The 13,255-nt window shown below is 39.2% G+C and overlaps 1 protein-coding gene across 2 annotated transcripts; it reads left to right on the top strand.

The window, feature by feature from the left end:
• The first annotated feature begins 125 nt into the window (after window positions 1–125).
• On the top strand, window positions 126–12,655 carry FAM199X (family with sequence similarity 199, X-linked). 2 transcript variants are annotated; one of them, XM_066182036.1, is made up of 6 exons: window positions 126–351; window positions 2,950–3,169; window positions 5,259–5,408; window positions 5,721–5,882; window positions 6,877–7,137; window positions 7,976–12,655. In XM_066182036.1, the coding sequence occupies exons 1-6, from the start codon at window positions 164–166 to the stop codon at window positions 8,144–8,146; spliced, it is 1,152 nt and encodes a 383-aa protein (XP_066038133.1). In that variant the 5' UTR covers window positions 126–163; the 3' UTR covers window positions 8,147–12,655. The 2 variants fall into 2 exon arrangements, with proteins under 2 accessions (XP_066038133.1, XP_066038134.1); XM_066182037.1 differs by lacking the exon at window positions 5,259–5,408.
• Window positions 12,656–13,255: the final 600 nt, after the last annotated feature.

Consider the following 13,255-nt stretch of genomic DNA (forward strand, 5'->3'; position numbering starts at 1 on the left):
CGCGGCAGGGGGAGCTGTGGGGGCGCGGCGCCGGAAGAAGCCACCGCGACAGCGCGGCACGTCCCGGGACCGGCCGCTGATGGCGGCGCCGCGGACGGCGTGTGCCCGTGGCGCTGCCGCCGCCACCGCCTGAGGCGCTCCCGCCGCCCCCGCGCCCGCCGCCATGACCGAGGAGCCCTACGAGAAGTTCCTGGCCCCCGAGGAGCCGTGCCCGCTGCTCTCGCACCAGCACCCGCCGCGGGGCGGCAGCTTAAGCCTGAGCGAGGAGGGCTGCCTGGACGTCAGCGATTTCGGCTGCCAGCTCTCCTCCTGCCACCGCACCGACCCACTGCACCGCTTCCATTCCAACAGGTCCGCTCAGCGGGTCGGGGCTGAGGGGCCGGGCTGGACGATGCTGAGGGGCCGGGGCGGGTGCCGTGGGGGTCGGGGCCGCCCCTGGCAGGGCCGCGCATCCTTCCCCTGCTCCTGCCCGGGACGAGCCGGGCATGGCCGGGCTGCCGGTGCCCCGCGTGTCCGCCGCACGCCCTGATGGGTTACCCTTCCCTTCGGCGTAGTCGGGGTTCGGCTCATCACGTCAAAGTTGGCAGTGTGAGCTGGGTCGGTTTATTAAGATGTGTTTTTCATGGAATCACAGAATGGTTTCGGTTGGAAGGGACCCTAAAGGTCATTTAGTTCCATCTCCCTTGCCCTGGGCAGGGAGACCTTCCACTAGGATCAGGTTGCTCCCAGCCTCATTCCGAGTTTCTTATCTTCGAGATTTTGAATTTTTGAGGGCTATAGGCAGCTACAAAATGGTGCGTTTATAAGACTTAAAGGCAGGCCTTGCATGGACACCAGGCAGACCTTTGGAGATTCAGAATGAGTTAGGCGGCTTGCTGACTGTGCTGACTCCTGCAGAAACATTTCCACCCCATGCTACTAATTAAGAGTAAATTACACTGCCTGTAATTTGTAGAAAAGGTCTATTCTAGAAGTGAAAATGCAGCTCTGCAAAGAAATTCTCGTGAATTTGTACGTAGTCATGGAAATTGCACTTTAAAAATATCATTCACAAGGGCAAACTCTTAATTGTACATTCTTAAATGATTCAGCATGAAGAGCCTTAATCAAACACGATATACTTTCATAATACAGTTTTTAAGTAATAAGACTTGAGCACTAAGATTTATTCTTAGAATATCTGTAAATAAATGCGTGATAGTCACCAAAGTTGTATTTAATTAATTTTGCACATTTCTCTTTGTGTTGCCTTCCCAAGTGTGTTGCTCAGGTTTGCTCATTTTACAAGCCCACGTTTGTAACCCTGGCATCTCAAGGGGTTGTTTGACTTCTCTGGAAAAGGACATGCCCTGTCTTGCACTGATTAAGCCACTGCAGATGTGCAGCTCAATCCGTGGTCTTCACATAAGGCTTTCTATTTTTTAAAGTTGGGAGTAATTTTAATGAAGTTCCCCTTTTTTGGTAATCCAGTTCACCCCAGGGAGCATAGCAGCCCCCCAGCTATGAAAAGGCAACGCTGACTGCCTGGAGTACGTGGGGTCTCTATGTAGTTTGTTGGTGCTAGATCCACTGTACCTCACCCTTTGTTTTGATATGTCTGGAAACTTTGTCAACTCTATCTTTCCTTTTGTTATTATTTCATGGATTCTGAAACTGTATTCATGTTGGGTAACTGTGCCACCACAGTCTTCTTCTGCTTATTACCAATGGATTGCCCTGCCCTCAAGAATCTGTGTACCAGCAAAGAACTGCACATCTATAAGGGATGCAGAAAGGGGAGGCAGGGCAAGAACTCCTGAATCTGCTACAAGGAAAGTTTTGGCAATGTCTTTAACATTGGATAAATTCACATCTGGCCAAGTAGATGTGGGAGTGAATCCATCACAAACTTATTTAGCCAGCCTGGTATGCAGCTTAATGAGATTGAGGACCAGCCTTTCTGGTGATACGATTGCTCAGTTGAATAGAAGAGTGTTTTTCTAGTTAGCCAGGCTGAAGTGGACAAGCTGTTGCGACAGGAGTTGATTGTGTGGATTTGTATGGTGCATTTTAGAAGTCGTTTTCAAATTGTTTTGGCCATATTGCAGTGCTGTGCTGACTCATTTTTGTCTCGACCTACTTTTCTCCAAAATGTAAAATAAGTCCAGATATGGAGGAGACTGATTTCATGAGCTTCTTACATTCTGGTTTACTCGCATTACAGTAAAAAAATCTGTTCTGTGAAAATTGAGTTCCCAATAGCTTTCCTTTAGCAACAGCTTTAATTACCTTTGTAATTAAATAATCAGATGAAAAAAGCACTTAGTTTCGGCATGGTATCATTTTCACACAGGTCACTTCCCCATCCTGCACTGTCTCATTCCAATAGCATGTCCAATATTTTTGACATTCAGAGTTGAGAATAATAGATCCATAATGTGTTTCCTTATTAAGCCTTAATTTTGTGGGGTACTATCAAGCTGAAATTACTTTTTGACTTCTATTTGTTCTGAAGTCAAATTGATTAATTAATTACTTAGTTCTGTTTATTCCAGTTTATATGGAAGCTTAAATATCCCAGTATATGGAAAATTTTATTTTTAGATCAGTGTGTTTTAATAACCCAACTGGCAGCAAAAAAAGGGCAATTTCCATACTACAGGAGTCATTGCTCTGGGGTAGACACTGATAATATAGCAAAATAAAGGTGTAATTATACTAACTGTATATGGATTTTTGCCTTAATATTTGTGACACTTTTCCCTTTGGTGTTGTTTATGTACCTTTAAAAATATTTTAAAATTCTTTAAGAATACTTCAATTTACATAATTATGACTTATTTCAATAAAATCAGTGTATATATCACTGTCTAGCAAAGTGGAGATAGTTTTACAAGGCTTAAAGGAATTTCTTAGGGCACATGATGCCAAGGTTTGCTGCTCTCTTAATTGTGTTGTCCTGTTTTGCAGGTGGAACTTGACATCTTGTGGGACGAGCGTGGCCAGCTCAGAGTGCAGCGAGGAGCTGTTCTCATCAGTGTCAGTGGGGGATCAGGATGATTGTTACTCTCTGCTGGATGACCAGGAGTTCACCTCTTTTGATCTATTCCCTGAGGGCAGTGTCTGCAGTGATGTCTCCTCTTCTATCAGCACATACTGGGATTGGTCAGACAGTGAGTTTGAGTGGCAGGTAAACTGGTTCCACTGGAAATGTAAAATTTTGTGTAGACTATTGCGTGCTGGATTTAGCTCTAGTTGAGAAGTAATAGCATAGAATATCCTGAGTTGGAAGGGACCCACGAGGATCACTGAAGTCCAGCTCCTGCACAGGACAAGCCAAGGAATTACACCCTGTGTCTGAGAGCGTTGCCCAAACAGTCGTTGAGTTCTTGTCAGGCTTGGTGCTGTGACTACTGCCCTGGGGAGCCTGTTCAGTTCCTGACCAGCCTGTGGAGGAAGAGCCTTTTCCTGATACCTAACCTTAACTTCCCCTGACCTAGCATCCTGCTGTTCCCTCGTGTCCTGTAGCTGGTCACCAGAGAGAAGAGATCAGTGCCTCCCCCTCCTGTTCCCCTCTTGAAACTGTAGACAGCTATGAAGTCTCCCCTCCTCTTCTGAACAAACCAAGTGACCTCAGCACTTGTTTCTTTGTAACTACTGAACATAGGAGAGCATATCTGAGTCTTGAATGATAGAAAGAATGTTTTGTTTCATTTTATTTTATTCCAGTCTCCTTAATCAGGAGGAGAGACTGAAGGTCAGCTCTCCAAAGAAGGATGCTTTCACATTATGGTCATTTGGTTTTAGGGACCTGCGTATGTTTCTTGCAGCCATGAGCTTACACTCTTTGTACTGAGGATCTGCCCTGCTAATGAAATCTGGTTATAGATATCTGGTCCTACTGAAACTCTCTAGGTAAAGTGTACCAACTCTTGCCATAGCTTAATTCTATCCTATTTTTTTTTATATGCCACTGAGAGTACAGAGCTCATTTTGTCTCACCAGAATGGGAAAGTGAATCACATCCTGTTCCCTAGGCTGTGCAATCCTTGTTGGGTATTTCTAGTTTCTGCCAGTCTTCCCTGCTCAGCGGTTTTTCAAATGTTATATACATTTTTAATATATTATAGACCTAAATTGACTTTTTATATTAAAGGCTTAAATCAACTACGATTGTACACATAACTTTGAAATAGGCAACATAGGGCTTCAGAATTTATTGGGGAATACTTTAAAATTTTGTCATAAAGCTTAGTCAGAGTATGTAGAGAGTCTTCTAAGGACAGTACAAGAACTGGAAACTGATTTCAAGAAAGTTCAAATCCTGTTCCAGAAGATGCAAGTGAACCTGAGATGTGTACTGAGATCAGCTTTGTGTTTCTGACTGGTTTAGTCCAGCTGCTGGTCTCAATGTATGTTACATCACTGAAGTTACAAGTGTGTGTGTGTAATGTAGCCTGTAGGAACAGCTCAGGCTGTTGGATCCCAAAGATTCAGAGCTTCACTGAGTTATGAAATTTCAGTTGACTGATAAACTTGGCAATTGTTTTGAAAAGAAGCCATTTCTTATGCCTTAGCTAGCTGACAGGACGTTTGATTGGTAACTAGCTTTTTTATTACTCTCTGTTTTTTAAAACAAGCTGGTCTTAAGAGACTTACTTGATTGGATTTGTAGGATTTTGGAAAGACTTTTTTGTAGCTCTTCATGGTGTTATCTGGCAGAATCTGAGCACAAGTAATCCAACTGTCCCACTTTAACTGGAAGTGCAGAAATCACATATCAGTTGTACAAATGAAGCTAGCTGAAGTTCTCAGTTGCTTCCAGTCAAATGACAGTGATTTTAATTGAATTATCTTGTGTAATTATGGAGATTGTTAGCAATTGCAGACTTGCTTTAAAATTACCTTCTTTAAACTAGACTTAGGCTCCAAAATGGGAGGTTTAGATTTAGGTTTGGATTATAATGGACAATTTCCACTGATGGAGAAGGGAAATAGTTGAAATGCGACTTCTATCTGCTGTTTTCTTAAACACAAATTTTTAAAAAGAGGATTGATAAGTACAGAATAGTGTGGATTGAGTTTGAGGCACATGTTTGTGGGAAGCTTTAAAGGAGTATTGCAGGTTTATGAGTAATTAGAAAGAGTTTGTTAAAGTACAGATATAATCAATGCTTTGCTAATTTGATGGTATGTTTTGAATTGTTAATAGTGCTAGAATGATTTACTCTCTGCCTACTCTATTCTAAAGCTTTGTTCTTCCTTTTGCATGTCACAAGTTGCCTGGCAGCGACATTACAAGTGGGAGTGATGTGCTTTCTGATGTTATACCGAGTATTCCCAGCTCTCCCTGTCTGCTTCCCAAAAAGAAAAACAAGCATAGGAATCTTGATGAACTTCCATGGAGTGCAATGACAAATGATGAACAGGTGACTTTTTTCCTATGTGAGAATTGCAATGTACAGAAGAACTCCCAATTAAAAGACACAACTTAAAGGCCATCCTGTTTGCTATAGATTTAAATGCAGACCTGTGCAGTACTATTTGTTTCTTAAAACTAAATCTTGTCCTTTGCATCTATACGGGGTAGTTTAATGCCTACTCAAGTTTTCACCCTAAGTTTTTAAGGATATAGAACCATGATATTTGTGCATATTTTATTCTGTCGGTTCTTTCTTTTTTCTGTCTCTCATGTAGAATCAATAATGCTTCAAAATGACCTGCCTTTCTTTCGATCCTAGGTTGAATATATTGAATATTTGAGTCGCAAAGTCAGTACAGAGATGGGCCTTCGAGAGCAACTTGATATTATTAAAATTATTGATCCTACTGCTCAGATCTCACCTACAGATAGTGAATTCATTATTGAATTGAACTGTCTCACAGATGAAAAACTGAAACAGGTGAGTTAAGGTTTGTACATTCGACTTTAGGCTTTCAGCATCTGATTATATCTTGCAAAATCTTGTGGACTTGTGATCAATATTTATGCATAATCATGAGATGTAGAGAGAAAGACACTAGAGCACAATACTGTCAGTGACAGGAAACAGAGTTCGAAAGCATATTGTGTATATTAAACCTTTACATAAAAGACTGGTTTTATATTCTCACTATGTGTTAAGCCAGAGCTGGTGAGTGTGTAATGAATTAGGTTGTGGACTTGGTGCTGCTTATTACACTTTACTTCCACTTCATGACCATCAGCTAGCTGAGAGTCTTCATTTGCTCACTGAAAGTAAACTAGCATTTAAAACTCCAAAAGATTGGAATTCACTGGGGAAGACCATACATTTCATATAGAAAGGGATAGGGAATGCATTTTAAAGATGTTACAAGATGCAGATTATAACCAAGAAGAGTGCCTGGCTGATAGGGTAGATGCATCCTACTGTCTTCTAAATCACTGAATATTGAGATGTGTTGTTGGGAAGAGATGTAGTGTCCAAACAAGCTGGACTCCTTAGTGTTGCACTGATAACGATGAAGATAAAGTTGAAAATGGAAAACATTCACTGCTTTTATGGGCTTGGTCCATTTAATATTTCAAGCATTTTGTGTCATCTTAAAGTAGAAAAGTGCTTCTTTATTTGCACACACTTTTTGTTTGAGTGTACCTAGCAAAACAAAGGGTTTGATACATTAGGTAAACAACTAGGTTCAGTTAAACTTGTCCGATATTCCTGTTTGATGTTTAAAGAATAACATATTGTTACATAGGGTGACTCCCGATGCTTGGGATTTAAGCAGTCATAGGAAAATGTTTTAAAAGCCTAACTGAACTGACCCAATAACTTCATGATTATTAATAGGCAGACTGTGTTTTTTCCATGAGAAGGAGTATCTTCAGTGCAGCATTTATCAAGCTGTAGTAATTTTGCTGCCTCTGTTCTAAAGGTGAGAAACTATATCAAGGAACACGGACCTCGCCAGCGGTCTGCAAGGGAGAGCTGGAAGAGGAGCAGCTACAGCTGTGCCAGTACCAGTGGTGTGAGTGGTGCCAGTGCCAGCAGCAGCAGTGCCAGCATGGTCAGCTCAGCAAGCAGCAGTGGCTCCAGCGGTGCCAACTCCACTTCAAACTCCAGTGCCAACATGAGTCGAGCGCACAGCGACAGCAATTTGTCCACAAGTGCTGCAGAAAGAATCCGGGATTCAAAAGTAAAGTTTCTAATTATGTTTATCTGTATTAAATAAGCTGTCTTAAGTCCTGAAGCTTGCTCATGGGATCTTACCAAGAATGTTTGTCCTAAAGGAACAGAGTAAATGAGTTACCTAGCTAAACCAATGATGATAAGGAGTTTAAACTTGGGCTCTTCCCATCTAACTGAAAGACTAGTGTTTGTGTGTAGTAGATATTCTAATTCCTTTTGTTTAGGATAAGTTGAGTAGGCTTGAATAAGGGGTTATGCATCTTACTTAAGAAAAAAATTGTTTAAGAATGATCACCCTAATCAAGGCATAATTTCTGGACAGTAGAGACACCCTTGATTGTTTCTGGGTTTTTTCCTCACCTAGAAGTTTCATCAGGCTTTTTGAATCTTCTTTATTTTTTGAGCATGTCTCATGTGATTCCTTGGTGAGAAGGGACTCTCTGAAGTATGTTTCATTTAAAGTAGTGCTGTGCCACTCCTGTCCCTGTAATTTTAATTTCAGCTGTGAAGGAGAGGAGCAGTTCTTTCTTGCTCTTCAGCATCTTGGGTTTGTTTATGTAAGACTGTAACATTTCTCCAGCAATATAGATTCCTCTAATCAAAGACTTGACTATGCAACATCACAGGGTAATGTGCCTCATAATTCAGTTGTGGTAAATGGTCTTGATATTTTAATACTAGGCATGATTTTGAATGATTGTTTACACCACCTCTAAAAATTCATTTTGGTTATTTTTCAGAGCAGATGTTGTTTTAGAGGTTAATTTATATTTGCCAGCTTTAGAAGTGTTTTTTCTAATTTACAGAATGAAATCTTATGTTTTGTCTCTTCCGTATTCTGACAGAAACGTTCCAAGCAACGGAAACTCCAGCAAAAGGCCATACGGAAGAGACAGCTGAAAGAACAAAGACAAGCTCGTAAGGAAAGACTGAGTGGATTATTTCTTAACGAAGAAGTGCTGTCTTTAAAAGTGACTGAGGAGGACCACGAAGGAGATGTGGATGTTTTAATGTGACAGGGGTGAATTTATCAGTGTTCTTTCTAAGCCTTAAATGTATTATCCTTATTGTTTACATATATTTCTTGACCAAATTTGTTTAGTATTCACAATACAGCCCAGATCTTTTCTCAAGTGTAATTTTGCTAAGAAGGTCTAAGTATTGAGTAACTTCAGCTTTTTAACACTAATTTTGCAACAAAGAATTCAGAAACTTATCTGTCTTCGGAAAAGCTGCTGAATAGATATGATTTTGAGGAAATCTGAACTTAGCTTACATGCTAACTTACTTGCATGTAAGTCTAGGGGTGCTTTTGGATGACACAAAGCATGCATTACTATGCTTCAGTTTTTTTAGTTTTTGTCCAACTTAGAATTACTATTACGCTTGTCTTTTTCTGTCTTCCTTTCCCATTGTTAGGAAGATTGTTTAGCATGAGGAAAAATCTTTTGCTCTGTGGGGCTTTCTTCAGTCTTGCTTTTGATTTGTACAAAATCAAATTACTGTTGATACTTTTCTAAAAGTTGTGATTTAACTCAAACTACACAGAAAACAAGAAGCAGGACATCTAATGCAGAGAATCTGTAATACAAATACTGCCTAAAGTAGTTCTTAGGAACTAAAATAGAAAAAAAAACCTCAAAAAATTTGCAGGCTTAGTCTTCAGAAGGTTATTTTGCTGCTCAGTATCTTATGATTGTTACTAATGGTTCACCAGTACATCCCTAGTATTTCTGTGAAAAAAGTCCAATAAAAACACATTTATCATTAAAAATAATGCAATTAAGTTGTCTAGGGCACTACTTAAAATAGTTAAAAACTCTACTGGAAACCAAGTGCAAACAAATGGCACACAACATATTTAGGTATGCTTCTGGGGAAGTAGTTTTCTTCCCCAGAAGCATATCTAAATAGATTCATATTGTTGTCAGGAGAACTTAATGCAGCTGTACTTTTTAAATTGTATGTTTAGCTGAGGTTGTCTTGTGTGTGGGTTGTTACACCATGGCATGTATCAGAATTCTCCTTTTGTTTTCTATCAGCTTTTGAAATTTCTCATGATAAGAAAATTATGTAAAAATGTGGCTTTCAGGTAGGGAAGTAGTAGTACTTTCAATCTTTTTCTTAATTCTGACAGTCTTTAAGCTGATTTTAGTCATTATCTTGGAACTACCTTTATAGAACTCTTTCCTCCCATGGCTGAGATAAAAATGATAGTTCTAAATTTTAATATAAAAGTTTATAAAAGTATTTTTGAGTTCTGAGTTTAGGAAATAATTTTTAATTATGTTGATGCTTTGTTACTTTAATTTTGCTCATGAATTAAGGAGTTTGACAGTTTAGTGTGGCCACAGCTGTTTGTAATTGCAGGATATAACCCAATCCTGCAAAATGCATGATCAGCTTTAGGACTACTGACATTAATGTTCCATGTCCTGCACAGACTTATCAGCCCTGACAGATGAAGTATTTTTCTTTCAGAAGTGGCGTTCCTTTCATCCTCAAAATAAGCTGACCAATAAATTGTCTGAAGAATGGCCTCTGAAAGGGTTTTGGTAAGAAATAAATGAGGTCCATAGTCAAACAAATATGTTTGAACTTAGTGCTGCTCCACAGTAGATCCCCAGGCTTGGCCACTGTCTGACTAAAAAGCCAGGTAATGTCATTTTAAGCTCATGTTAGCTATCTCATATGGCCAGTTATTTGTCCACTAACCACAAGTGTCCGTGACCTATCAGTATTTGCTTGTACTGCGCTGTTGCTGATTGATGCCTCCCTCCTGTATAATGAATACTGAAAACTTCTTAACACTATACACTTTACTGAAAATTTAGATTGGCTTCAAACTCAAGCTTCTTTTAAATATCTTGTATGGAAGATAAAATGAAATTGCTGTCAATTTGGTGAATTTCAGGGTGCAGTTGTTAAACTCTTCCATGGTAATGGATGAATTCATCATGAAATACTTCAGCATGTGTACACTGTCACAGTTCAGTACAACCTTTATTTTCTGCAGTGACTTTGAAATGTAATTGAATTTTTTTTCTGAAGAAAAATGCACACTTTATACTGTAGAGAATTGAAACTCTGAAGTGATTTGTAAGAAAGGTGCAATATCTCAGTGTGGTGGAGCATGAAAGTGTGTCACTTTATTCTTTTTCAGCAGTTATTCAGAGTTTAAAATGCCTCAGGGTTTTGTTGAGAGAAGACCCCATCATTTTGATGAGGTTCAGTTCTTTCTGGTCACCTGTCTACTAGCTTCCAGAGATCATGAAGTGAGGGAGGATAGTATTTCCATCATAGTGTGAGCATGTAAGTATAAATTATTCTAAGTGATTAGATGGGTCCAGTTGCTCATCTGTTACATTGGACAAAAAGGTCCTGGGTGCCAGAAAAGCTGATTGTGCTGTGTTGTCTCCAGCAGGTACTTTAGTCATATGTTGTGACAGTTAAAATGACAGAAGAGAGTGGATTTCCAGGGATTCCATGCTAGTAGTGTATAGCTCTGTGATCTCATAGATCCAGGATGCTCATAAGAAAACAAAGAATACAAAACTGTGAATATTCTGGTAAGAATGCAAAATAACGTCTTGCTTACCTTGAATGTTCTTTGCCGAGTACTCAGAGGTACAATGTTGTCTTTTCCTGATCTCGGAGAATCAGGCCTGAAGTGGCTGTGGGAGTCAAGAGTTCTGCCACACTTCTACACATTTGGGTTTCTTTTCCTTTTGCTTTCTCATCCTCTGTAGTTCCAGTGACACACTCATTTTGTGGTGGGGAGAGGTTTTCTGTCAGATTCATGTTTTTCCCTGCAGCATGCTCAATGCTTACTCAGGAGGACTCCATCCATGGTGGTTTTAAAAGACATGTAAATGTGGCACTTAGTTTAGTGGTGGGCAGTGTTAGATTTAGGGTTGGAGTTGATGATCTTAAAAGGACTTTTCCAATCTAAACCTGTGAATTTCTGTGAAATACCCGTGGTATTAGTCAAACAGTTGGAATGTCAGTGAAATCTGGTCTTGCTGATTTAAGTTTTGGCCATTGTGGCTACAGGTATAACTACTGGGTTCTGATGGAGAAGAGTAACAGACCACTAAAATAATGCATCTTTAATGTGTTATTTTTCTTAGAAAAATAAATCCCTGTTTTTTATTAATAGAGAAAAAGTGTCAAGCTTAAAAGCAACACAGAGACATACAGGAAAAAACTCATAGTTACATGGCTTCATTGGTACCAAAACTGTGTCTGTAGGAACTTTATACCCACTGCAATGTGAATATAATCAATTTACACTCTGTAATGATAACAGTTTGCTTCCATGGTAACTTTTTCTCTAAAAAGGCTTAGAAGGAGCACTGAAAGTCTGATTGCAATAGAACTGTAAACAAGAGAGAACATTATTTTCTAATATGATTTTAAATATGACAAAGAAAGCTGCCTGACAAACTTGGCTGACTTCTGTGTATCTAATGTAATCTTTTGTTAAAATACCTATATTTTTTTTTTTTAAATCTGGGAAACTGATAAAAAGATGGTTACAATGTCCTCAGTAAGGGGTGCTTACTCGGAAGAGCAGGAAAAGTCTTTGCAAGACTTTCCTGGGCTCAAATTTTAGTTCTCATATTGTGGTTTGAAACCTGTGAAGATCATTCTCTGGGGAGAAAACAAACCAACCAACCTGCTTGAACTTACATGCATTTACAGCAGATGCATATACAATACAGAAAGATAAAAATGGCAATATGTACTGTTCATCTATGGTGAATGGCTTGAAGCCATTTCTTTTCTCCTAATACTCTTTCAACTTTGAAATCAGTTGCTGCATTGATCTATAAATATTAATAAACCTGACTGTTTTGGGAGATTTTCAAGTTCATTCATATAAGCCAGATTTTCATGGCAAATGTTGTTAGATTTATTGGTTTAATGTTCTTAAGCTTACTGATCTTGCAATTCTTGGGCACAGAAAAGTCGGTAGTTGTCTATTTAAGGATTGCAAAGATTAGTTTATTAATCTATCAGTGGCAAATCTAAGTAATATTCTAAGTTTGTCTATTTTGACTGTTAACTCAGATGAATTGTATTTGCATTCTCTCTCATCTGGCTAACTTTAAAACATTTCCAAATGACAAATAAATTCTTCAATGTAAAAAAAAAATAGTAATATTGAAGCCTTGAATATAGTTGATAACCAAAGCAAGGGGAAGGTGGGGGGATTGATTTTTTTTTTCTTTTTGTGAGAGGAGAGATGAGGGTATAGATTAGAGTATATGGTATTGCTTAAATTGAGGGTTTTTTTTCCCAGGTTCTCTGCTAATTGTATTGCTAAAATGCACTTTTGTATAGAAAACCATTCTCTGTACATTCTGTATCTACTTAACACAATGTTTATAGAGATTTTTCTGAAGTTGTGAAGGATTTACTGAAAGCTCTGATGCTGTTGAATTCAAGTTTTCATTGTATTTGAAAATAGTTATGTGCATATTGAAGTACAGGTTGGAATTAAAATTAATGATATAGCAAAAGTTCTTATGAAATGATGTGGTATCTTTCTTCAGAAGGGGATTTGTATATAGGACCTGCGGAGTCACCCTTCAGGCAGAAAACACAAATAAAGTGGCACATCTTAACTGTTCTTGATGGCAGAAAGCAAACTGGTCCCCCCTTAGCTAAAGGGGTTTGTTAACCATAAAATCTGACAAGAATTGTTTCATAAGGAAGAAATCAATTGTTGTGAATTGTATAACCCAAGGTCATGTCCTCTGTTTTGATTCCTGTGCCAGAGGTATTTTTTTAATAATATGCTCAGCACCAGCAAGGAGACAGCAGTCTTTGAATAGGCAAGAGTGAGGACACTTGTCAGCTTGTATAAATTGTGTCCCTGAACAAAATTTGCCTTCTGCAATACTGGAGTTTGAAGTGTAATGTTGCAAAAACTCCCTTTTCTCCTTGGAATCCAACAAAAAAAATCCTGAAAACCTGAGAAGAGGATAGTTGGCATAGGGATGTATTCCTCAGCGTGCAGAACGTTTCCTGCAGCATCTCGGGGATCTAAAACTGCCTTCTTTGTCTTGGCTGTAGCTCATCAAACACTTCTGGGAGTTGATTCTCATCAAACACTGACA

Source organism: Chamaea fasciata, unplaced genomic scaffold (genome assembly GCF_029207755.1).
Source record: "Chamaea fasciata isolate MVZ Bird 193981 ecotype frontalis unplaced genomic scaffold, bChaFas1.0.hap1 SCAF_4, whole genome shotgun sequence".
Classification (NCBI taxonomy): domain Eukaryota; kingdom Metazoa; phylum Chordata; class Aves; order Passeriformes; family Sylviidae; genus Chamaea; species Chamaea fasciata.